At 38.6% G+C, this 27,184-nt stretch overlaps 2 protein-coding genes across 4 annotated transcripts in view; one reads left to right on the top strand and one right to left on the bottom strand.

The window, feature by feature from the left end:
• Positions 1–127: 127 nt before the first annotated feature.
• DEPDC4 (DEP domain containing 4) lies at positions 128–27,039 on the top strand. 3 transcript variants are annotated; one of them, XR_001624759.2, is made up of 10 exons: positions 128–266; positions 1,709–2,120; positions 2,207–2,355; positions 14,153–14,339; positions 16,327–16,553; positions 17,312–17,454; positions 17,551–17,676; positions 18,583–18,661; positions 21,167–21,248; positions 22,904–23,112. XR_001624759.2 is itself a non-coding variant. In XM_007503269.3 (9 exons), the coding sequence occupies exons 1-9, from the start codon at positions 128–130 to the stop codon at positions 23,077–23,079; spliced, it is 1,635 nt and encodes a 544-aa protein (XP_007503331.1). In that variant the 3' UTR covers positions 23,080–27,039. The 3 variants fall into 3 exon arrangements, 2 of the variants coding, with proteins under 2 accessions (XP_007503331.1, XP_007503330.1); XM_007503269.3 differs by lacking the exon at positions 21,167–21,248 and having other exon boundaries at positions 2,210–2,355; positions 22,904–27,039; XM_007503268.3 differs by lacking the exon at positions 21,167–21,248 and having other exon boundaries at positions 22,904–27,039.
• The window catches only part of ACTR6 (actin related protein 6), a 39,843-nt gene continuing 27,435 nt past the window's right edge, over positions 14,777–27,184 (bottom strand). Inside the window, exon 12 of the transcript XR_008912127.1 lies at positions 14,777–15,114. The gene's annotated coding sequence lies outside the window, so the exon portion shown is untranslated. The remainder of the gene's footprint in view (positions 15,115–27,184) is intronic.

Genomic DNA, 27,184 nt, shown 5'->3' with positions numbered 1-27,184 from the left:
GGCCGGAAGAAGAGCAAGTCCCGCCGGCCCGGTGGCATCACTTCCGGTCTGCGAGTAATGGGCGGAGCCAGCCGTCCAGGCACCGGAGAGCGTGCCAAGTGAGGGGAGGGAGAGGAGGAGTCTGAGTATGATGGCGGTTCTTTTGACTCCACGGTTCCGCAGGCTCAGCAGCCAGAGCGAGCTCCGGCTTCCACGACGGGAAGACCTTCGGTTCCGGCTCAGCGCCGGGAGCAGTATCACCCGGAAGAGAAAAACAGTTATCACAGGTAAACTTTTTTGGAGGGAAGTGGTGCCCAGACTTTGGATTCAATTTCCTCGAAATTAAGGAGGCCTAGCCCCGCCCCCGTTCGACCGCGGCTCTGTCCAATTCCACCCAACTCCCATATAGCCCCACCCATTCCCTTCTAGGCCTGCCTCCTCCCGTCTGGCCCCGCCCTCACCCAACCTTACCGGGGGCGGCCTCTGCCCAGTTCTCCCAGCTATCTTATCTCCCCCTCCCATCCTCTTCTATAACCCCTCCCCCTGCCCTGAAAGACCTCAATCTTCTTTCCTAGATCTAAGACTTACCTATCCCCGCTCAGCCTCAATCAGGAACATCTGGTCTCAATATAATATGTTTTTTTTAAACCTCACATTTTGACTTAAGAGCTGTAAGGACTAGGCAGTGGGAATTAAGTGACTTGCCCAGGTTCACACAGCTAGGAAGTGTCTGAGGTCAGATTTGAAACCAGGATTCCCCCATCCTTCTTGCCTAGCTACTCCTCTTGCCCATTTCTGCCCAGTCTCCTTCGCTAGCCTGCCTTCTGACCATCCAATCTATCCCAGCCCCCATCCTGGTACTACCCAGCCTCCTCCTACCAAGTTCTTCCCCCTATCCAGCCTCAATTTGCTCCTTCACCTGGCCCCTGATTGACTCTAGGGATTTAGTCACTGTCTCCTTTCTGCCCATAGGTAGTGGTTCCAAAGTGGGCAGCTCTTATTTTGAAATGCACTAAAGCTGAACAGCATTGGTCAGAGAGCCCTCTTCTGCTGCTCTATTTGGACCTTTGTTACAGTTGTCTAAGGGCATTGGAGAGTTCTTTGCTTTTTTGTTATGTGTCTCTATTCCCACATCATGGGAAAGAAAAATAAGATGGAGCCTTAAAAGCCAACAGGCCCCTTTAGTTTCAGCGTTCCTTGCTCTGCATATTTTAAAGATTGACTAGAAGATTGGACTGATTCTATCCTCTCTGCTTCCTGCAGAGCTATTCTAATACATTGTCTAATGAATGTGCTATAAAATGTCTAAAAAGAAAGGAGAAAGGGGTTAAAGTATCCAGAATTCATAATAAGGTTATAAGGATTGGCTTGATATGCCAACCTTGGTATAAATGCATAATGAAAATTATACTGTCCTAGTTCCATAATTAATCCTAATGTTAAAGAGATCCAGAATCCTGACAATGAATCTGAAATCAAAGAAGTTTAGCCACACAGGTTGAGTGCTGTTTTTATCTTGGTAGAGAAATCTTACTGTATAGATATTTTAAATGTGGGTCACCATCACAAATTGCAAACATTCCATAGTTTGTATAAGATATGAAAGGAAATTTATTGTGAAGTTGGCAAGAATATGTTTCACGAGCAACATAAGGTTCACAAAAATAAATGAAATTACATAAATTTGAGTAATCTCAATTCCTCAGCATATGCCTAAATGTTTTTCCAGGATGCTCCGGTCCTTTTCAAGCTACTCGGCTGTGGAATGGTATCATTCACTCTCTTCATACGCAAGTGGAAATAAAAAGAAGACGACAACATTTCAGATCTTACAAAGACTGTTTTACAGGTTCAGATGCTGTTGATGTAGTGTTAGGTCATCTTATGCAAAATATATCCTTAAGCAGCACTGACATCTCCCGTCTAAATGGAGTGCGTCTTTGCCAGGCTCTCATGGATCATAAGATATTTGAACCAGTAGGAATAAAGTTTTTCAAAAGTGAAAAGGAATTGGAATTTGAAGATACAAATAGTAGTCTCTATAGGTTTCTGGGCTATGATCCCACTCATGGCTTATCTAAAAGAAATGACCATCCTAAAAATATGGGGCTTGATCCAGTAAAAGCAAAAGGACTCTCCAGGTTAGTAATAATTCAGTACTGCAGAATATGAATCTTAAACATAATGGGCTTCTAAGTGAAGAAAAATAAATATATTTTGTTTTTAGTAGAGTAGAAGATGAAATGATTTCGAATCCTTTAGCCCAAGAAATTGATGAGAAGACAATTGAAGAACTAATTCATACTATAAGTGGGCATACATCTTCCCTTCCAGATATCACAGTTGCCAAACCAGTCCAAGTACTTTCAAAAAAAGGTAATTGAAGATTTATTTGTATTTGTAAGTGCTTAACAGAAATGTTTATGGTAGTAGTAATTAGATATGGCATAAGCCATTTGTATAAACCTTAATGTAATATAAGGTGTAGGATAGCTATAGGATGCTACATGATGTTCTTTTACACGGTGAAAAAAGGACGTTGTATACTTTATTCCAATTTATTCAGCAAAAATTAAGGGCCTGTTATTTCCAAGACAGTGTGCTAGGCACTGGAGATATATACAGACAACCCTTGACTTCAAGAAATTTACTTTAAACCAAGTATGGATTTTTAACTCTTTTAAGTGTAAAGAAGTATTTTTTTTTATCATTTTCCCCCTGAACATCTAAGATCCTCTTTATTAATGACTAAATAAAGAGAGATCAAAAATGTTAGCATTTCCTTTGTCCTCTTTCTGCTAGGGCATCTAGATGCAGGGTATATACTGTATCTCATAAAATGTTTCTCTTCAGAACAGCACATTGTTTCTACTATACAAATTCATTTTTGTAGCATTTGTCTAAATAGACATAATCTGTAACCAATAGTAAATTGAGTTTCAAAAGATTAACAAAGCAAGTAAAGATAATTCATCATGTCAGAAGCAAAATTCTTCTGGTACATACCATACACATGAAGTTCCAGAATCCTCATGCTGGAAAGGACCTTTAGCTATCATACAGGCTTATCCCCTTCTACTACAGATGAGGCACCTAAGGCCATCGTGTCTAAGGTCACACTATTGGTTACCAGCAATACCAAAAATAGAACCTAAGCCTCTTAGTTAAAGCCTTTTTTTGAACCTCTTTGTAAAATAGTAAACTAGAAAATATCTAAAGTTAAAAACTAGAAAAAAGCCTAACTGGGCAGGATTTTTTGATATCTTTCTCACAGAACTGAATTGCTACACTTTATAAAGGGAAATGAGTAGTATTTTAGTTTGCAAAGAGGTTACTTTTTTTTACTTGTGTATTTTAATAAGTCACTAATAAGGAATTTTCCTATGTTCAAAGGTTCTTCAGACTTGTTTTTTTTTAAATGCCATCATTCCATATGATTTCCTAATGTCTATCAGAGAAACAACACAACTTTTTTAATTGTATTGATTTCTTTTCCTGAAAAATGAAACAGCCATAACAAAATATTTAGGTCTTAAAATCAACTGTTAGCTCTTAAGAATATGTATCTATTTTATCTCTGATGCAATTACATAGTGATTGATCAAACTGAATAAGAGTACAAATAAAAAATGAAGAGCTTTTTTGAAATTAAGATTTGATAAAATATCTGTTGAAGGGGGCAGCTGGGTAGCTCAGTGGATTGAGAGCCAGGCCTAGAGATAGGTCCTAGGTTCAAATCTGGCCTCAGACACTTCCCAGCTCTGTGACCCTGGGCAAGTCACTTGACCCCCATTGCCTAGCCCTTACCACTCTTCTGCCTTGGAGCCAATACACAGTATTGACTCCAAGACAGAAGGTAAGGGTTTAAAAAAAAAATATCTGTTGAAATCTTTATTGAATAAGGTGAAGCAGAAACAGGCTGAATGGGCAGTGGTTCTTATCCACTGCCATCTTATTTAGGGTAGAAGAGAAAAATTTAGGTACAGCCTATCTGCATTGTAGAAGGTCTTCACTAAGAACTTGCAACACTAATGAACACAGTCTTGGAAAAAAAAGGGGGGGGGGGAGGAGTTGTTTTTAAAATTGGATTCTAAGGTAGCCTTATTCCAAAATGAAGGATCCATTTTATGTTTGGTAAATGCCTCAAAAGATCCATGATTAGGGCATCTTGGTGGCTCAGTAGATAGAGGCCCTGGATTCAAATGTGGCTTCAGATACTTCCTTGCTATGTGATCCTGAGCAAATCACTTAATCTCATTTGCCTAGCCCTTACCACTCTTCTGCCTTGGAACCTATACTTAGTATATTGATTCTAAGAAGTTATAGGTTTGAAAAAGGAAAGGAGAGGAGAAGGGAGGGAAGAGGAAGAAATGATCCATGATTTCATCCACACAGTTGGCTACTCTTTCCAATAGCATCAATTTGCAACCCCTCCTTAGATGAATTGCTCTTGCCAAGAAATTCATCACTTGTTGCTCACATTCATAGCAGTGAGCCCCTTGGATGTCAGCTAGACTAGTCCTTAGGGAGTGGACACACAGGCCATCAGTCGGGATGAAGCCTGTTAGAGTTTGTGTTCTGCTGAAGTCACCTTGAAAACCCAGTCTACTCGACACTGGAGCAGGATTTTTGTGGAGAAGCTAGAAATTACAGTAATTTAAAGTTCTCACCTAGCCACTTAACTGTAATTTCAGGGAAGTTCCAGAGAGTCATTTGGGATCAATTACTTCACAACAGTACCACCTCCAAATAGTTAACAAATATCTGTAGCTTGAAAAGTTCCTGAGTTTAATATTGAAATTTATGATAAGCAGTGAAGCTATCTATAGAAGTCACCCAGCTTTAGTCTGCATTGCCAGGCCTAGGTCTGGGCATCAGAAGATAAGGGAGCTCCTTCAATTCATTTGCCAGAAGAGAATGAAGCAGGGTTGTTGGCCATCCAGTAATCTCTCTGTTGGTGTTATAAACAAATACGAGCACCTACTAAATGCAAGGCATTATATGAGTTCTTTCAATTATATGAAGGCACATAAGATCGTTACTTTAAGAACTTTTTCTCTTTAAGAACTCACAATCCAGTTGGGGAAAGTTATATATGAAATAACTAGGAAGTTCCTTTTTTTAAAAAAACTATACAAACTTCAGGTAAACATTTAAAGTGTCTTGTCTAGAGTCCTAAATCATAGGTGTCCTGCAGCTTATATGAACCCCCTTAACCTAATTTTTCTCACATAAATTTCATCTACTTCCCCTATCTTAATTTTGCAACAGAAAAATCCATGTTGAGGCTACTAAGTTTCATTTTAGCCCCTGCTGCTCTTCAACAATCCTTTTATTCATCTCTTGTTAAGTTCCTAGTAAATTCTTTCCTCTAGTCTGAAATCCCAATGTCACTCCTCTTTCTCTCAAAGAATCACCTTGTTTCTAATTTCATCTTTTAGGGATTCAGTAACTTGTTGGGTTGAATTCACCAAGGCTGTCTTTTGTCAGTGCCTTGACTGCTATGGAAAATAACCTTTCTTTCTTTCAGCTTCTCTAACATATATCCACCATGCAGGACATCTTCAGTGAAACTCTGTTCCCTGTTCTTGAAATTCTTTCCCCTATCTTCTTTATCTATTGAATTGCAGCCTATCCTTTAAAGTCTAACTCAGCTACTCTTTGAGTAAGCCATCCCTTGAGAGAGTAGTGACCTTTCCCCATTCAGGTCTCACATGATACATTGTACACTTATGTGTTCTTTGTATTATTGGCATCATATCTCCTAATTCCTCCACCAAAGTATTCTTCTGATGTTTCATTAAGGTGTAGAGAGTTCTAGAAAGGCAACCAGCTGACTATAAATTTTGGCAGGTCTTACCAACAGAAAAGGAAAGATTAGAGTATGAGTATTTTGTTGCTTTGTATTTTCTGTTAACCAAAGACAAACTCTACATTCAGGCATCACCTATATACATAACGTTATGAATTTTTCAGCCACAGCATCTCTCAAGGAATTTATACAAGCTAAATCACAGAGGAATTATAAGCTTTGTCAGTGAAGATGAAATTATGGTCATTCAAGTACTAAGTAGGGGTATCCCTTGTCAATGTGACTATTTACATGACTTAGTCTACCCTTACTTTTGAGAAACACCAGTACTAAGCACTCCTCTTTTGGTTTGAATGTTAAGCACCTTTTTGTTTGGAGACTTCTCTATTGGATGAAAGTTTTCCTCTCATGAAGCCCATTTTCTTAGTTTGACCTTTGCATTTGATTTGTAACAGCTGACTGTTCCATAGCTATTAACTGCAAAGAGTCACACACCTGTTTATGGTGAGTCTCTGTAGGCTTCCCAAAAGGATATAAAGAGACTCCTAAGTTCTATTTCTCTTCAGATTTGGTACTTAGCACAGTGCTTTCTCCCAGGGATGTGGTTCCTAGAGTCTCAAAGCCTTTGGTTCTTTGTGGTATTTAGCTTTTGACTCTGTATAATGACCAAATAATAAGCCTATCCCTTTTTCCTGATTAAAGAGTGGGTTTTCTAACTGCTTGGAAGTTCTGTATTTTCAAGTTAACATCCTCTACTAGGCCATAAACTCCATGAAGGTAGGGACCATGCCTTATTTAATGCTGCACTTACCTCAGTACCTAATACATTTTTCTGTATATATTAGGCCCTTAGTAAATATTTGCTTATTGGAAATAAACTTTAATATCCAGCCACTGGGGATTTTTCTTTGAACCATTATAGGACTCGTTAGTATTATATTGTTGTGGTAATATATCAATATAACTATTAATATAACCATTATTATCATATAATAACTATTATGTATAATATAAACTATTATAGCACTTGTTAGTAGATTAAAGGATTTCTTTTTTGAACTTTATAGCAGTCATCAGTATTGCTCATTTGGAATAATGTGCTGTCTCTCATATTGATATATAACTGGGGAGAGCCACATGCCTTCTTTTTCCAAACTGATTATAAATTCCTTAAGAGAAATGACTATATCTTTTTTTTAAAAACTTTTCTTTTGTCTTAGAATAAATACTAAGTATTGGTTTGAAGACAGAAAAGCAAGTGCTTTACTTTTCAAGTAAGGGCTAAGCAATTGGGGTTAAGTGACTTGCCCAGGGTCACACAACCAGTAAGTGTCTGAGGTCAGATTTGAACCAAGGGCCTCCTATGTTCAAGCTGGCTTTCAATCCACTGAGCCACCCAGCTACCCTGATAATGACTATATCTTAAGCTTATTTGTATCCTGTATCAAATCTGAGGCCTACATTGAGTCCATAATACTCCGAAGTATGACCCAAACTTTATTGAAATATAATTGGGAAATATTTAACAAAATAAATAAAAGTATAATAAAACAAATACTTCTACATTTTATGTGGCCTACAGGGATTCTTGTGTTCTGTTTAGTGGCCTTGTTTCTATTTGATATCACTGACCTACAGAACTCTGCACTGTGAAGTACTTATAAGAGGTGCTAAAATATTCATGAAAATATGGATGCAAGATTGAGACTGTCTGCCCTTGATCTCAGACCATCTTCTCCAGAAATTAACCCCTTTAAAACTGCTCCCTAATTTTTCATTTCTTCATCTGTTACTTGTGCTTATCTGTGACTACACACATACTAAGATCTCTCCTTTCCTTTTAAAAAAAATAATAATTTGACCCTCCTGGCTTTTGAAGCTGTAATGATTACTTGTGAAGTAGACACTGATGTTTCTTAGGGGATGGTATTTGATGGACTAAAGGAGTTAGTTGAGGAGGAGGTGAGATGTTGAATGGTTGAAGCCTAGATGAAGAGGCTCCTATTCTCTCTCACTCTTCCTGGGCTGTGCTAATAACAAGGGGTGTTAGTTAAGAAATTGGGGGTCTCCTGTTATGGGTGGGTGATGGAGAGATGAAGGAAAGTCTCCCCTATCAGATGATGTAAGGGGTACCCCCAATTCCCTTGCACGAAATGGCTAGAAGGACAAGCCTCCCCCGAGTCTTCTAACTCAGCAGGGGAGGTGTCTTGATCTACACACGGTTATGGCTGATCTGTAGCCTCAACAAGATGCTTTCTCTTAGCTCCTTGAACAAGCCACTTGAAAATATCTGACTGCAAGTAAAATGATTTAATGGGCAATGAATGTAAGGAAAGATGGGGAGCTGGAACGAGGAAATTGGGGTCCCTGATTTCTAACCCCAAGAGGTCCTTGGTTCTGGTGTCTGTAAATCTAAATCCAGAATTTCACCTCCCCTTCTGTAACATTTAAAAGAGTGGTTGGCATAAATTGTGACCACCGAAATATGGTTCCAAGACATTGTCTTGAGTTAAATCAAATATAAAGTGGTCGCCAGGGAAAAAATCCCAAATATGAAATATATCCAAGTCAGCTGGGTTTTTATGGAGATTTTCATTAATACAAATAAGGAATTAATGAGAGAGAGAGAGTAAGAGGAAACAATGAGAAAAGGGCTAGGCCAGCCCAGGTCAGCCTAGGCCCAAGCCCTAGGCTTTAAGCCTTAAGAGAGAGATCAGTCAGTCTTTAATCCACTCACCACAAGATTTGTCCCAAGCAAGATTCTAGTGTTCAGAGAGACCCACCAGTTCAGCTCCTGAGCTCCATTTCAGCTATCAAGGCTGAATCTTTCTTTGGCAAGCTGCCCTCCTCAGAGAGCACTTCTCTCAACTTCTGACTTCCTTTTAAAGAGAATTTTCTCCTATGTCACCTCCCCTAAGTTCTCACATCTACCAATCACAGTAGACGTTTTCCAAAGGACAGACCATTCTTAATTCACACCTGAGTAGACTAAACTTTTGAGTAATTTCACACCTGAGTAGACTAAAACCTCACACCTCTTGCTAAGCTTGCTTGAACCTTTAGTGATTAATTTGGCCTTCATAGGTACTTAGCACCTTTCTAAAAATAGACTTAGCTTAAGGCTTTTGCTTCACTATAAGTATGAGTTAAGTACTTTTTCATTGTTCAGTAAAGATTTTACAACTTTATTTTCCCCTAAAGTATGCTTAAGTATAGGTGGAGTAGAGTTCTCACATTCCTGACTAAGTCCCTTCATTGTTTAAAATGGGGAATGGTCTTAACCAAGTGTTCTGAAGTAGAGTCTGAGAATTTTTAAGATTCACACTTCCCTCTTATCTCTCACTCCTAATTTAATATTTATAGGACCAAGGAATAAACAGGGCAAGTGCAATAGGCTAAGGGAGGGTCTGGCCCTCTCTGGCTGAGAGTCCTAGACTCTCACAAGTCCAAAGAGATTTTGACTCTCTAGTTAGATGTTATCTGAAGTACTATGAAGGTGAAATACTCTTCGGGAGAAATCCCGGAGTTGGACACCCGAAAGTCTTTGGTCAGGCTCTTGGTCCACCTTGAAACCCCCAAGTTCCTCTCGGAGCTCCCCCAAGTTAACCTTCTCCCATGATCCTCTGTTACCAATGGTCTCTGGCTGTCAATCACCTCTTCTTTCAATGCTGTACTAGCAGGGAATCAGGAACCAAAGTTTGATAAGTAACTGAGAGGGAGGGAACAGATAAAGAGACACACCACTCCCCTCCCAGGCAGGGCTGTCCCAGAGAAAATGGAGTTGGATCTCTGACCAGAGCTGAAGGGTAATAGAAAATCCCCTTCAATCTCTATTACTATTCTCTTCTTTAGCTGATTATTATCTATGATCCCCTTTTAGTACATTGAAGAAGATGTCTGGCCCATCAATAAGTTAAAAGATCTATTTATTAAAGGATAGGTTTGGCATAGTAAGTTAGGGAAAAGAGAACAGGAAGTCCCTAATCTATTTTCCACCTAGAGTTTCTTCAGGGGTTGAAGCTCAAGTCTGGGGACTGAGTCCCAGAAGACCTTAAGATCTTTGTGTATTCAAGATGATGTATTTTCTTGAGACAGAGAGAGCTTTTGAAGGAAATCTTCTGATGGGTAGGCTATTGCCTTCCCCAAAGGGAAAAAGTCTATCCAACTAAAGACAGATGGTTAGTCTGGATCTTTTCAGTTCAACGAGGGATTTGTAGCCAGATAAACTCAAGTGAAATTTTGCTCCTTTTCTCCTCAGTTCAAAAGGAAAAAAGGGTGTATCCCCAACTGATCACCTGCTTTTCTTACCTGGAGATTCCATTCCCATCCCCTGTTGGCAGCCAGGGTTCTATCTCCTTCTTGCATGAAAAAACTCTGCAAAATCCAGTCCTTGTATTTCCTTCAGTCTCTCTCTCTTCCACATGTTCCATCTTTCCTCTGCAACCTGCCCTTACAAAGCTCATGATATAGATTTGATCTTTTTTCTTTTAACTTTACATTTTGGTTCACCTCATCTTTCCCTCTTTATTTCAGATTATTTCTCAGCTGGTGTCCTACAGCCAAACAGATTTACTTGATGTTTCCCATATATATGCTTCCATCTCATGTCTCTGTGTATTTGTCCTGACTCTCCCTCCTTGTCCCCACCTTTTGGAATCCCTGGTACTTTCAAGGCTCAATTCAAGGATCATTTACACAAAGACCCATCTTGATTCCTGTCCATTATTAGTGATCTTGACTGAAGATTACTTTGTATATCTGTTAAATTAACTTAATTGAGTACACCTTCTCTTCCCACTAGAATGTAAGCTCTTTAAAGATGCCATACTAGAGGCAGCTGGGTTACTCAGTGCAACAAGAGATCCTGGGTTCAAATATGGCCTTAGACACTTCCTAGCTATGTGACCCTGGGCAAGTCACTTAACCTCCATTGCCTCACCTAACCAATACATAGTATTGATTCTAAGACAGAAGGCAAAGGTTTAAAAATAATAAAAGTAAAAGTTCCATATTAATCATTTAATAAATGGTTTTTGAAGTTTAAGCCACAATGGTCTTTTTTTTTTTTTCATCCTTACCTTAATATAGGGAGGATCATAGGATCCTGGATATGGAGCTGGATTAAACCTCAGAGCCCATTTCATCTATTCCCATGCTGCAAATATGTAAACTGAGGCACAGCACAGTGAGTGACTTTGCCCAAAGTCATACAAGTAATACATATCAGAGACAGACTTTGAACCCAGGTCCTCTGACTCCAGATCCAATGTTCTTTCCATTACTTTATCCTCTCATCAATAAACATTTAATAGATGCCTACCATGTACCAGTTACTAAGTGAGACAGCCTCTGTCCCCAAGAAGCTTATATTCCACAGGGGGAATACAGACAGTGGTCCAGAAAGGGTTCTTTGATCAAAATAGTCATAGAGGTTGTGAATGGAGCCATGGGAGATTGTCACACTCTTTCCGGGAGCAATGATTTGACTCTCATTGATCACTGATTTGATGATTGTTCCCTGAACAAAAGGTGAAATTGTAAGAAGAGAATTACATTTGTGGCAGCAAAGCAGATGGCAGAATGCTTGCATTGGCCTGGCCTTGGAGTCCTCATGGAGGGCTAGATGGGATGAATCTGATCTAGGTTTGGTCAGATCAGAGAAAATGGTCTCCCTGACCTTTCAACCCTTAACTTCAATCCCATTTTCTCCTGCTCTAGAGGAATCTGTCTCATTTTCTCATCTTTAGTATCCTATTCTTCTTGACTTCTTTGCTTCCTTCAAACATATATAAGTTGCCTTGTCTTGGAAAGAACCTTCACATGAACCTGTGGCTCTCTTTATGTTTTATACAGTGTATCTCTTTACTTTCACCATCATTCTTCTCTATTACATAAAATGCAGGTGTGGAAGAAAGAATTGTCAAGGAAGAAAACAATCAGATTGACTTTTTAAGATAGCTATATCAATACTAAGCCTTATAGTATCTTCATTTCAATTCACAAGTCAGTGGATAAACTCCTGTTTGAAGAATGCCAGTTTGAATAAATAGCGATCTGATTCTGGGCTAGATATTTACTTAAACAGTGTGATGTATGTACGGAATGAATATAGATTTCAGAGAGGGTGCTTTAAGGAGCCAACCCATAAAGCTTTCTTAAAAAGCAGAATCATGGAATTTCAGAACTAGAAGGAACTTCATAAATCATATAGTTGAGGAGATTCTCTACCTTTTCTGTCATAGATCCCTTTTGGTAATCTTAAGAAACCCATGGACCCCTTTCTCAGAGTAATGTTTTTTGAAAGGAAAACACAAAAGATTTGAGATTATGGAGTAAACAGGTGATATTACAGTGCTTTTCAAAATAAATTTGGAGACCACAGATTAAGAATCCTGATCTGATCCAATCCCATCATTTTAGAGAGACATCATGGTAGGAAAACAAGGACGTGGGTCTTGCAGTAACAACACTTCACTTCTCTTCCTGTCTCTTACTGTGTACCTCTGAACAAGACCTTTTCTGCCCCCTAATTTCCTTCAGGGAAAATGAGGATGATATGACTTGTCCTGTCACCTTTCACAGGTTGGTGGTAGTAATTAGATGAAAGAGAAAGAGTATGTGTGTGAGATCATCGCAGGCCCAGAAGGAGCACTGGCAATGGAAGCTTTTCTGGCCCTGGACCCAAACAGATCTGACCTGATTCCATATGGCTTCCATATACTGCCATAGACCCATGTCAGTTGTTGGGTGGACCCTTTCTTCTGCCTTCTAAATTTCATTTTCTTACATCATCCCCTCTACAACTTAAAATATACTGCTGTTAGCAATTTCCTTATATGTTTTTTTTTTAATTGACAAAGTATTTAGAGGGTTTCTGCGTATTTTCTAGTAGCTATAGGGTACCATAGTAGTAGAGCACTGGACTCGAAGTCAAAAAGACCTGAGTTCAAATCTTACCTTAGACACTTACTAGCTTTGTGATCCTGGGCGAGTCACTTAACCTCCATTTGCCACAGTTTACTCATCTGTAAAATAGGAGAAATGGCATTCCCTCCCAGGATTATTATGAAGCTCAAATAAGGTGCCATCTGTAAAACACTTTGTGATCCTTGAAGTTCTTTATAGATGCTTGTTCCTATTATTTGAATGCCCTGTGAGTAGATACTGCAAGCATCATTGTTCTCATTACCCATACGAGCACTCGAGAATCCTAGCAGTAAAATGATTTACTCAGGGTGAGGGAATTAGCATCAGTCAGTCAGCCAATGGCTACTAAGCGTTTTTTAAGTACATGAGCTGAAGGGATGCAAGTAATTGCAAAAAAAGAATCCTTGCCCTCAAGGAGTTCACTTTCTAACCAGGGAGATGACAGGATTAAACTATATGTATAGAGTTTGCCATGTGAACATGAAGCCATCTCAGGGGAAGGCACTAGCGTTGGGGATGGAGCCAGGCTCCCACTGACTCATGCAGAGAGCCGAAAGAGAATGGGGAGAGGGAGGGAGCTCCCCAGGCACCAATCTGGGAAGTGGAATGAGTTGGGAGGCAGCCTTCAAGCCAAGGGTTTGCAGCTTTCCATCATCTCCACCACAGTGGTCCTTGCATTGTTCCTGCCTTACTGATGTTGAAGATATCAGTTCTTTGGACCCAGGAGACTTGATTAGTCATTTATTTATTCATTTATTTATCTATTTGTTTGTTTGTAAGCCCTTACCTTCCGTCTTGGAATCAGTACTGTGTATTGGCTCAAAGGCAGAAGAGCAGTAAGGGCTAGACAGTGGGGGTCAAGTGACTTGTCCAAGGTCACACAGCTGGGAAGTGTCTGAGGCCAGATTTGAACCTAGGACCTCCCATCTCTAGGCCTGGCTCTTAATTCACTGAGCTATCCAGCTGCCCCCTGATTAATCATTTATTGAACTGCATTTGTTTATAGTTTTCTTATTTAAAATTGTCATTTGCTTCCTACACACATCCTTTCACCTCAGAGTATATTCTTACAGTGTACAGAGAGTTTTTTTCTTTTTTTCCATTTCCCATATTATGAGGCAAAAAAAAGCAAAGTGGAGAGAGAGGGCTGGCCTTGAAACCAGGAAACCCTGGGTTCCAATCTAGCCTTTGGCATATAATGACTATGAGACTGAGCAAGTCATTTGGCTTCTTACTGTCCCCAGGAAACTCATGACAAATTGAAAAGCAGTTGCTAAGATCCACTTTAGCCAAGAAAGTCTCCTCACTGGGAGCTTCTCAAAATCACAGGACAGGTCCAAAAACTGCTGCTAATTAGTAGAAATCCCTGATTAGAATTAAATTATTAATTTGAATGGCTTAGTGATGATTTTTTTTTCCTTTTCCTTTCTTAAGTTGTGGAAGATGTGTGGAAAGAGCAAACATTGTTAAGAATCCTCCAATTAATTCACCTTCCAATCTTAGAAAGGATTTTAGAGCCTCCAGTTAAAAGACAAAATGTTCATTTGAACCAAGAGGAAGATCTTATCATCTCAAATACTTGCTTAGATAGAGAAGTTATTCATGGCCTCAGCTTGTCTGAGTAAGTATGCATCTTAATTCTCAGAGATAAAAGGTTACATAAATGGTAGTTAGTATTATTGCTGTGACTAAAAGCTTTCTTGCTCGTATTTTGCATTTGATGTTATAAGTTGTATAGCAATACACACAATAGAATATGGCATTTATCCTCTAATATAGTTTCTGTGAATTCTCTCACATTTCCATATTCAGCATATATGTTGGTATACATGCACATGTCTATATACCTATATAAACATACATGTGTGTACACATACATGCAAACCTACACGTGTGTGTGTCTATCTATAGATAGATAGATCTAGACATCAAGAATCCAACTTGGCTGAACTGTGGGCTCTAAAATCATGGCAGATAAAAGTTTTCCTCTTTCAGAATTGGCCTTGGCCTGTGTTGCTCGTTACTCTAATATATAAGAATATCAAACATGGTTTTCATCTAGCATTTCAGTGTTTTTATTATAATGTTTGGGGATATTTTTTTAGACCTGAAATACTTAAGTGGATCTGTGGTCTCATTGACAATTCTTCCTTGGGTCTCAGTTTTAAAATAAAGGATTTGAACCAAAAGGCTCTCAGTGATCCTGTGATCCTTCCAGGGATGTGGTCTTATTCCATCCTTCCTTTGATATATGAAGATGCCACTAGAGCCCCATTAGATCATCCAACAATGATCCAGCTTCCTCTTTTGGGGTCCATTTTTTCCTTAATATTTATTGATATCTTTTGGGTTTTGCATCACTTTCATTTCCAAGTACATTCTCTTCCTCCCCTGTCCTGCAATTAAAAAAGAAAGAGAATAAAAAGAGTTCAATCAAATAAGCAGCTAAAGTCTGACAGGCTGGTGCCCTCAGTCCATCACTTCTTACAGCATAGTAATGACCTATTCTGTTTGTTTAGCCTTGCCCTGGTCTACTTTGTTTCCAGTTCTTTGCTACTACAGAAAGTGCTGCTGTGAATATCTTGGTGTGTCCGGAAGGTTTCTGTCTTTGACCTCTTTGGGGTGTACACTTAGCAGTGAGCTCTCTGCGTTGAGGGCTATGGGCATTTTAGGCACTTTCATAGCCTCATTACAGATTGCTCTCCAGAATGTTTGAACCAATTGTAGCTCCCCACCAAGGCAGCAGCACAGGCCCATCATCATTAACTATTCCCATTTTTTGGCCATCTTTGCTAAATGTGGGAGAAAACCTCAGGATTATTTTGATTTATATGTCTTCTTTTCAGTGATGTGGAACATTCACTCATATGATTGTTAATAGTTTACAGTTATTCCTAGAGAACTCTCATTCATATTCTTTGATTACTGATTCCTTAAGGAATAATCCTGCATCTCATTAATAGCACCCTCTCCTTGGTTCTTGTCCATAGCTCAGTATGGGTTGTGTTGCCCTCTGCTTACACCCACCAGGTGTGTCTCCACTGCCCCCAGAGTAACACTCAGGTTTGATTCTTTGGAGACACCCGCCAACCTTTTCAGCACCAGTAGAACGCTGATATTAAAACCAGAGGCTTTCATTTCTGGGAGTAGTGGAGGATCCTTAAAGGAGCTCTGTGGTTTCCCAAAGGCAATCCTGCCCTCTCTCCTCTAATCCTGGGTCCAACATTTACATTGTCTCAATAAGGCATATAAACTGTTGGACAATAAATCAAATCTATTACTTTGAGAATTTGAAATATTTCTCACTGTTGATGAACATTTATATAATGGGTACACAACGGATAGAGCACCAGGCTAACAGTCAGGAACATCTGGGTAACAAATCTAATCTCAAACACGAACTAGCAGTGTGACCCTAGGCAAGTCACTTAACTCTAATTGCCTTGCCTGTATTGCTCTTCTGTCTTAGAATTGATGTTTAAACAGAAGGTAAGAACTTTTAGAAATTAATTAATCAATTTTAAAGTTTATATGACAGATATGTATATAATGCTTTTTTAAAAATTATTAGCTAGAAATATTAAGCTATGTTTATTCTTTTTTTCTAGGATTGACAGTTGGCTTAACGCAGCAATTGAATGCTTGGAATATTTCCCTGACCAGCTCATAGTGATGGTTAGTCAGCAGTTAGTTCAGAATGCCAATGAAGAAACAAAACTGAGTATTCATAAGAAGATATTCTTTGATGTTATAGTAAAGTATTACAATCAAGAGAGAGAGTGTTTACTTAATGACAGTTATTCTGATGTTCATTCAGGAATCATTGAACTTCTGGGTAAGTGAAATTTCAAGAAGGAAATAGTTCATTTAAGTTAACTTTTTATCACATTAAGGTATATTTACATTTAAAAGTTGAAGATGGAAATTTTTAATTACTTTTGAATTTTATAGTTTATGTGTTTTGAATCTGGTGACTTTTTTTTAACCCTTACATCTTATATTCAATACCTTGTAGTGGTGAGGGCTAGGTAGTGAGGATTAATAAATGACTTGCCCAGAGTCATAGGAAGTGTCGGAGGCCAGATTTGAACCTAGGAACTCCTGTCATTTAGCCTGGCTATCAATCCACTGAGCCACCCAGCTGCCCCTTGAATCTCATGACATTTTAACAAGATTCAGACTGTCGAGTGATTTTTTTTTTAACCCTTACCTTCCATCTTGGATTCAATACTGTGTATTGGTTCCAAGGCAGAAGAGTGGTATGGGCTAGGCAATGAGGGTCAAGTGACTTGCCCAGGGTCACACAGCTGGGAAGTATCTGAAGCCAGATTTGAACCTAGGACCTCCTGTCTTTAGGCCTGGCTCTCAATCCTCTGAGCTACCCAGCTGCCCCCTCAAGTGACTTTTATTTAATACAATTTTTCAAGGTCTTTAAGTGGCCACACAATTTTAACATTTAAACTGAGTCGTGCTTAATTTTGTAGCTTTTTTTTTCTAGTGATTTTTGTCCTAGAGCATGCTCTGGTTTTTAAAATTCATCTATTGCTACATTTATTGATGTACATTTTGAACTGTTTCTAACCCATGTAACAGAGAATGGGAAACAAGCAGAGGCTCTAGAAGCATCCCAGCTCTATCTGAGACTGCTGTGTCCCAACGTCAGGGAAGAATTACGCAGACTCCTGACCTTTATGGCTGCAGCAGCAGACCCTCATGGCTACAAGTTACAAAAACAGGTCAGAGTAGTATTTGACATGTGAATGGTTTGGCATTTTCCTATCATTCTTTTAGAAAATTGTTGCGCCCTATTAGCTTTATTTTCTTTTTTGCAGTATGATAATAAAACAGTGGTCATGAAAATGCTTTCTAAAGCCATTTTTCAAGACAAGTCATTGCCAAAAGAACAGACTGAGCAACTGGTCCAATTTCTGCTAGAGAACCACTGTGAACTTCTTAAGGTACCTTTTTTATCTTCCCTTGGCACATTTGCACCGAGCTATTTTATTTTATTTAGGTATTTGTTTTAACAAGTATTTCTCATTTCTCTCTCCCTCTGCCCTACCCCCCTACCCTCAATGATGAGTAAAAATAAAAATTTCATAACAAGTTCATTTATTCTAGCAAAGCAAGTTCCCATGTCCTAATTCTGCAATTTTAGACCACCCCTTCTGTGGCAGGAGGCAGCTGATTTGTTCAGCCTTCTAGACTCTTGGCATCGATCAGATTTCTCCAGGCTTTTAAAAATATTTGTTTTTAAACTCTTACCTTCTGTCTTAGTAACAGCTCTAAGACAGAAGAGCAAAGACGAGGCAAACAGAGTTAAGTGAATTGCTCAGGGTCATACAGTAGGATGTATCTTAGGTCAAATTTGAACCCATGACTTCCTGACTTTGTTGTTTTTTTTTTAACCCTTACCTTCCATCTTGGAGTCAATACTATGTATTGGTTCTAAGGCAAAAGAGTGGTAAGGGCTAGGCAATGGGGGTCAAGTGACTTGCCCAGGGTCATACAGCTGGGAAGTGTCTGAGGCCAGATTTAAACCTAAAACCTCCTGTCTCTAGGTCTGGATCTCAATCCACTGAGCTACCCAGCTGCCCCCACTTCCTGACTTCTTAAGCCTGGTGCTCTATCCACTAACCCACCTAGCTACCCCTACTATCTCTATTTTACAGACGGACCAACCATGGTCACACTGCTAATGTCAGAGGCCAGATTTGAATCCAGGTCTTTCTGACTCTACATATTTACTTTTTCTACTATACCCACAGTAATACGTTAGGTTTTGCTGTTTATGGATTCTGGACAGAAACCACATTTTATCTTCTTCACTCTAATTGAGCCAAATATTATCTGTTTTTACATAGACACCTTTGAATTTGCTGGACCTGGTCAGTAGGAAACTCAAAAGCCTTCTTCTTGGAGAAGATCCAGATGTTATATCAGGTACAAAACTTAAATGCATGTGTAAGATAGTGCACTGAGCCTCTTGCACTTAAATTCAGTAAGGCTATTATTATGACATAAGTACCTCCTACACTGAAGGCACTCTCAGAATTGCTCAGGTTATAAAAATAGTCCTCGCCCCCAAGAAACTGGGGGGGGGGGTGCTGACAGTAGGGAGAGAAGCCAGGACAGGTACACAAGTGATTAATATGTGGATTATACATTAAAATACAAGTAAGTCTACAGGAAATGTGACAGTGGCATGGAAGATTCAGGAAGGCTTTATAAAGGAAAAGGGCACCTGATTATCCTATTGGGGCAACTAGATGGCACAGTGGAGAGAAAGCCAGGCCTAGAGTTGGGAGGTCCTGGGTTCAGATCTGGCCACCCGATATTTCCTAGCTATGTGACCCTGGGCAAGTCACTTAGCTTCATTTGCCTGGCCTTTGCCCGTCTGTTACTAGGTCGTTACAACGACAGAAGATAAGGGTTTAAAAAATGAAAGAAAGTGTTTCAGTAGTCTTGCCACTCCAGGAATGGTAGTATACACCGGTACAGGAAGGGAACAGTGAGTATGTTAGTGTTCTCAAGTTATTAAAGGTAGATCAGTTAAGCCAACTTTTTTTAATTCCTATTTCGAAAGGGCAAGTAGAATAGCATGCTCATTCTTTCTGACAGTTTTCATTGTATTGTGCTTTTGCTATAGCATCCCTAGATTATCTTCCATAGCTGTTTTTTGACAACTTGATTTATATTGTCTTAGAGTGTTTCTACTCTGACTTCTTCACTTCTATATTATTGGGGAAAGAGGAATTATTAGGAAGTGTGGGGATAGTCTTAAGGATTAGGGAACAGGGCCCAAAAAAGCCATCCCAGTGCCTTTTCTTTCTCACATCAAGTATGCCTAAAATCATCCTCAGAACACACAATTGGTTCTTCTGATCCTAATTATTAAAATTCATATTTGAAAAAATTTTAGTTACCTTTAATTTCAGAAAACTACCAGATTTTATCCATCAAGTGAAAAAATGTAGAAATTAGTAACAACATAGAAAGAGCACTAAAAATTCCCAGGAAATTTATAAGATAAAAATTAAAATTTAAAAAAAAAATTTTTTTAAGCTATTAAGAGCCATGGTTTCAAATATCTAGCATAAATGTACAAAATCTGGCTAAGACAGAAGGTATGCTAAATATCAAAGCAAAGAGGAAAATTTGACTTCTTGGGTATTACCAAGAAGTAGTACAATAGGACTATACTTAGAACACGGTCCTCAAATGGAATGCCTTATTCAAAAGGCAGAGGATTAGTTCAGTGAAATGAGTATAGTCATTGTCATTAAGAACATGGGGGATTGGGGGGAGGTAGCCCAGCTGAGTAACTCAGTGGATTGAGAGCTAGGCCTAGAGATGGGAGGTCCTAGGTTGAAATCTGGCCTCAAGGCACTTCCCAGCTGTGTGACCTTGGGCAAGTCACTTAACTCCCATTGCCTAGCCCTTACTGCTCTTCTACCTTGGAACCAGCACATAGTATTGATTATAAGGCAGAAGGTAAGGGTTAAAAAAGAAACAATCATGCTATTCCATGTGAGGAAATCTAAGAAATAGAAGGAAGAAGCAAGGTTGAGAGCATGTGGGTAAAGATCACAGAAGCAAAAACAAGATGAGGATTATCTAGGCCACCTCTGAAAAAATAAAAGGAAATAAATGAATTTGGGAAAGGCTGGCCCAGGGACATGATCTAAAATTAATTGAAACTTTTAATTATCTTGACATCTACTGGAATGCTCTCTTTTCCTAAAGCAGAGCAACTAAAAATGTCCTGTTTGCTTTAACAGTTCCATCCTTTAGTCAATCAATAAGCCTATATTAAATACCATCCAGGTGCTGAGACTGTTAGGCACTAGTTAGACAAATGCAAAAATAAAATAGCCCCCCTATGAAAGAGCATACATTCTATTGGAGGAATACAACATGTCCCCTAGGAAAAGTGGAGGCACCAAAAAAGGAAACCTCTCCTGGACCTGCTTCTCACCAACCAAGAAGAGTGTATTTAAATTGTACTACACTGCTTGGTGTAGAACCTCATGGATTAAACTCTTATAAGGGAAATTAACCAGTGTCTCTGTCTATCTCTCTCCCCATCTTTCTCTTTCTCCTCTCTATTCATTGTGCCACCTAGCTCATTCTAATATATGAGCTGCTCTAAAATGGAATAGGTTGCTTCAAGACTTAATGGGTTTCCCTCCGTACAAGTCTTCAGTCAGAGACCACACAACCACTTGTCTAGTATGTTTTAAGGGGATTCTTAGTGTTCAGGTATGAATGATTCAGTAAAATAAAAGGAATATTTTCTGAGAGTGCCAATTGTTTCTATTCACCTAATCAATCTAAGTATAGGCTACTCTTTCCCCAAAACCTATCACAGAAAACCCAAGTTGGCCTATAGTCAGTTACTTTTTACTATCTGCCTTTATGTGTATGTGTCTTTTTTTCCTTTTATAGGCGTTTCATTTTAAGACTACATTTAGACCGATATATATTGAAAATTATAAGAATGAAATGCCTAAAGAAATGGTTCTGACTAGTAAGTGATTATTAGATATTATAAATCCCTTTTTTCCAGAAGGTCAAAAATGACTAATTTTCTGTTTCCCTAAATTAAATCAGTCTCTTTGGGGTTCTTTCTTCAGGTGTAGGGAAGGCAGGCAGGGTTTCTGGTTGTTTTATTTTCATGCATTTTTCCCAAAATACAATTTGAGTTAATGTCTTTTCTCATCATTTTAGCACAGTTCATTGCCACATAGTAAGCTCCTAGTAAATGCACTTTCACTCATTCATTCATTCATTCATGAAGACAAACATATTAGAATTCCTTAATTTTTTCACTCTATTTTCCTTGTCTCAGACCTGTCATATCATTGTCTTCTCAGTCCTGAAGTCATGGTATATTGGAAAAATATTATTTCTATTTGCCTATAGCCACATTTTAATCAGGCCATCAACAAGCATGTATTAAGCACCTACTCTGTGTCAGGCACTCTGCTAAGCACAGTGGGGACACAAAGGAAAAGTGTTCATTAAATTAGCAAGACTTAAGCTACCTCCTGCCAGTTATGGTTTTAACCTCATCTTAAACTTTTTTGTACAGTTCAGATTTTCTAGAACTTTCTTAAAGAATCAAACACTGAATCACGACAGATGGCTATGAATATATATTTTAAATTAGAAATATTTGGGGGCAGCTAGGTCGCTCAGTGAATAGAGAGCCAGACTTAGAGATAAGAGTCATGGGTTCAAATCTGGCCTCTGACACTTCTTCGCTGTGTGATCCTGGGCAAGTCACATAACCCTAAATTGCCTAGCCCTTCCTATTCTTCTGCCTTGGAATCATTACTTAATAACAATTCTAAGACAGATGGTAAGGATTTTTTGTTTTGTTTTGTTTTGTTTTGTTTTAAGGAATAGCTGTAGTATGGTGGTGGTGTCATGACATTGTAATTTACCACATCCTCTTTATCTTGGAATAACCACCATCTCCTTGTGCAGTGACTTACACATCGACATTTTGAGATTTATTTATAATGAGTTTTTCCTCTATAGTAGTTAATAAGCCTACAAAACCCGAGGACACTAACTTTAAAAAGCAGTTAATTCCTCTTGAGAATTATTTCTAGAGGTGATGTGATATAGTGAATAGAATATTGGACTGGGAATCAGGGGGACCTGGATTCGAATCCCAATTCAGACTTCACAAAAGTTAGTAACACTGAGCAGCTCTCTTAACCTCTCTTGGCCTCCATTTTCTTCACTGGTAAAACAAGGTTAATTGTAGCACCTACTACATAAGATTGTAGTAAGGATCAAACCAGATATCTTCTGTAAGGGATTCTACAAAGCTGAGAAGACTATAGAAGTGTTAACTGTTATTGTCCTTTCCTTAGTCATAATTTCATTTGTATTTTTAGATCCCAGGGGGGCAGTTAGGTAGCACAGTAGATAGAGGGCTAGGTCTGGAGAGAGGAAGTCCTATGTTAAAATCTGGCCTCAGATTTCCTAACTGTGAGACCCTGGGCAAATCATTTAACCCTAATTGTACATTTTAAGTATGATAATACTTAATGTGGCTGCAATGGATTCAACATAAAGCAGTCTTGTTCATAAATGCATTTTTGTATAGTACTACAAGACCTACATAAATGTTTTTATTTTGTTCTCCAAACTGCCTATTTTTATCTTAAGGTTTCACATTTTGTCAGCGTTTGACTCGTGAAGAATATGAAGAGCAAAAACAAAGGACAAATGAACAGCTTCAACAGTTGATACAGGAGATTAACATCAGTTCCAGTATCCCTTTCAAACAGAAAAAGAAATTGATGAAGGAATTTCAGAAACATCATCCATCAGCTTTGAATTAACATTTGGGGGCAATAAATTGGATGCCGTTTGTACATTGGGTTCTTGTAGAAGGTAGAAAGCATTTTTCTTTGTACTGATTCCTTTTAAAACTGCCAAATTAACACTTTAGTAGAAAGAAGGATGATTAAAAGTCAAGTTCATCCCTCATTTATGCTACTGATTAGCATATTTGTGCTCCAATTACACTACTGAATGATTTAGAAGTTATGCTGCTACTATCAGGGATCTGGAGCAGTCAAGTCCCTGAGAAGCTCGCCTATCTGGATTTCAGAGAAGAAATGTTCCTTACTGAAGTTCAAGATAAGATTCTTTCAATGCTGATGCTATTTCCCCTTTACTGCTAGAGCATAAATGATTCAAGATGATCTAAAAATATATAATAGAAGAGCATCTTGAATGTGGATGCCCCTTCCTCCAGTGTGGATTGCAGCCTTCCCCATGTTCCAAGCTTTTGCCATCCTTGCCCATGCCTTTCAAGAAATCCTCCAGACGTTCATTCCATCCCAAGCTTCTTGAAGCCTTTCAGATTGTTCTATTTCATGTTTACCAGTGCAGCACTCGGCACATCAGGCATTTGTTTTCCCTCTCCCTTACTGCATGACCAATGCTTTCCTAGCCACAAACATCCCTGAATATATTTTTTTTGCTGCTACTTAGGGAAATTTATTGGTAATATCCTACAACCTATTATTCCCATCATGAATCTTTTTTGTTATTTTTCTCTCCCCTCCAATCCTTTGATTAAACAAAAAATTTTTAATTAAAAACTAAACTAAAAATAAAACCTTAACAATTAAGCACAGTTTAATAAGATAAATTGCTATGTTGACCATATCCAAAAATCATGTCTTATCCTACATTTTCTGCCGATCACACCCCTGGCATGCAGTAGATCACCATGTTTAATTTTCCAGCCTCAGCCTCTGGAAGTGAGGCATGGCATTGCACTCCTCAGAATTCTCATCTTTCTCCAGTCTAAAGGTTTTCTTTATAATACTGTTATCACTAGGGGGCAGTTAGGTGGTTCAGTAGATTGAGAGTCAGGAGGTCCAGGGTTCAAATTTGGCCTCAGACACTTCTTAGCTGGGTGACCTGGACAAGTCACTTAACCCCCATTGCCTAGCCTTTACTGCCTTAGAACTCTACTAGCCTCTTCTGCCTTAGAACCAATACACAGTATTGATTCTAAGATGCAAGGCAAAGATTTTTTAAATTATAACAATATTTATATTATTGCATAAATTTTTTTTCTAATTCCCTCTTCTTTAGTTCTTAGAGGTCTTTATAGTTTCCTCTGAAACTTCCCTTTTTGTTACTTCTCATGACTTAATATCCTATAACAATCACATATCATAATTTAGTTATAATTTCCAAGATTTGGTACCATACATATTTTTGTACATATGAATCTTTTTCTTCTTTCTTTAATCTCTTCAGGTTGTAGGCTTAGAAGTATTTAAAACTGGACCAATTTAATGATTTTTACATCAAAGTTCCAAATTGCCTTCCAGAACAGCATGACCAATTCACAGTTCCACCAACACATGCATCTTTCCATTGCCCTCGGGGTCACCAATTATGATTTTTCCGTGAGCATGATATTCCATGATTCACAATCCAGAACATCATTGACCCTTTGGCATTAAAAGGATGCATTTTTGTGGCAATGAGGGATTTAGAACTATTGGAAATGTAAAGTTCTCCAAATGTGATAGAGGTATCTCTTCACCTATTTAAATCTGTGCCTGACTCATGCAATGGATGAATTCATTGAGGTTATTCAACTGCCTGTTAGAATTTGTATAATAATATTGTCACTGTCATGTTTGTCATCAGTTTTGCAAGTTGCAGATACCTAGGCTAATTACTTTCATTGATCATGCATTTCAATGTAGAGTTCAAAGACCCCATGCAATTAGCAGTTTACTTTGTAAACAGCAACAGGGGGAGAACCTCACCATCTGTAGGAAATCCCCTCTTCTACTTTGGACTCTGGATATTACATACTGTGACATTTGAGAATATCTCAAGCAAAGATGTTTATGTTTTATCCTTGCCTGATGTTGGTCCTCAATAGGCAAAGTCATCTTTCTGATCACATCCACTTTGTATATTGTGTGTTAGTGGCCCACATCCTGAAACAAAGTCTTTAAGGCTCACTATGTTTTAAAATTTAAAAATGTACACTATAAAATAAGTAGGAAAAATAACAAAAACAAAGTAGTATAAGGATTTGCAAAGTTATGATTCAAATGTAACAGTAAGCGATTGTTGCCAAGTAGCTTTAAATTAAATTGTTGCAAATTGTTCCAAAACATTGTTGGCCGAAAAACCTTTATTCAAATATCAATTCCAGGTAACTAAGAAATTATTTACCCAAACATTTTTCCCATAAATTCTGTCTTAGATTTAGAGTTAGTTAAGTGTAAAAGATATTTTAGGTTAAACAGTTTTTTTTCTTTGGGGGGCATACAAAAATAGATAAAAACCTAGTCTTAAGAACATTAAGTCACTTCTTTAACCCCAGTGCCTTGTCTAGTTGAAAAAATGCACAAGACAAAAAGGGGGATTTGTAAAATAAGGGAAGAGAGATTTTGCATTTAGGAGAGAAACCAGTCTCTTGGAGAGACTAGCTGAAGAGAGGATGGAGGAGGGGCAAAGAAAAGCCGAGAGTTCTGAGGAGGAATCAGAACTTTGAAACCAGTAGACAGCCACTTCCAGCCTGGGAGGTGGAGAAGGGTGGATCTCCTGAAAGCTGAGAAGCCCATTCATTTGAGACTTGCTTTCCCTTCTGAGACCCTGAAATATCTTCACTAAGACTCAACTACAGCTATCTAAAGTCTTCCAAGGGGAATTGTGGATTTGGGTTTTTGACCAGAGCCATCTAGATCCTTCTCTGGAACATCTCTCTCTCTCCCTTACTTGTCCCTTGACTTACACTTTTTAAGGTCTAGTTAGTTTAAGAGTAGGGGCAAAAAAGCAGTTGGCAAAAGGAGAGGTCAGGGCTGAGAAGCCTTTGGCCTCCAAACTCTGAAAGACCAATCTGCAAGACAGGAAAATCTTTAGGGCTTCGTTTTACCCACTTCCCATTTTTCCTACCTAATACCCCTGCCATAACCTTTCCTACTTCAACCCCAATAAATCATTTGAAATTTAGGACTTTGGGTTTGGGCCTGTCTTTAAATAATATAACAAAGAGGATTAAGATTTGAAATCATTGAGACTCTCCTGTGACCTCTCAAAAAGCTTGGGAGTGACACTTCTCACCAAGAGAGGGTTTGATTTTCCAAACCCCAGTGACTCAGTACTGTCTGACCAAGGAAACTGACATCTTCTTGGCAACTGACCATTTCTAAACCCCTGAAAGGCTGACAGTTAATGTTCCCTTGGGAAGCAGAAGAATAAGGGATCCTCTTGCCTCTCAAAGACAGATTTGACCTCAGGAGCCCTGGGATCCTCTGAAGGAGGCATCTTGCTACTGAACTGAGGCAATCCCACTCTAGTCTTCTGTCCTCCCATCTCCCAGATAACACCCCCGTGGAGCCAGACTCTTTTCAAAGGGACAGGACTTGGCTTATCTCTCCCTATAAGTAAAGGAGGAAAGAAACAAATCCTTTCACTCTCATCCCTTTTCCCTCCTTCCTCCCATTCTCCTCCATTACAACACACACAGCAAGTCTCAACACAGATTTAAAAGAAGCACTGTTAAAATACAGTCAGCAGTCATCTGCCTCCAGAGAAAGCACTGATGGATCCTTAATACAAACTGAATGTTTTATTTTCTTTTTTGTTTTGTTTTTGAGTTCCACAAAATGACTAATATGGAAAAATGTTTTACATTTTTGCACATGTGAAATTTCTATCATATTGCTTGCCATCTCAGGGACAGGGGGAGGGAGAAATTGCCTCAAAATTAAAAAAATAAAAAATGTTAAAAATTGTTTTTACATATAATTGAAGGGAAAAAAATTTTTTTTTTAAAGTCAGCAAATATCTTTTGGATTGCATTGATGTCTCTTATTTTCAGATGATTAAAGAAGCTACAGTCAAGGTGTAGAATCCTGATCTCATTTTCTGAGTCACAAGTTGTCTTGCTATTATATT

Source organism: Monodelphis domestica, chromosome 5 (assembly GCF_027887165.1).
Source record: "Monodelphis domestica isolate mMonDom1 chromosome 5, mMonDom1.pri, whole genome shotgun sequence".
Taxonomy (NCBI): Eukaryota; Metazoa; Chordata; class Mammalia; order Didelphimorphia; family Didelphidae; genus Monodelphis; species Monodelphis domestica.
The sequence above is the reverse complement of the archived record's forward strand: the minus strand, read 5'-3'. Positions and strand labels throughout refer to the sequence as shown.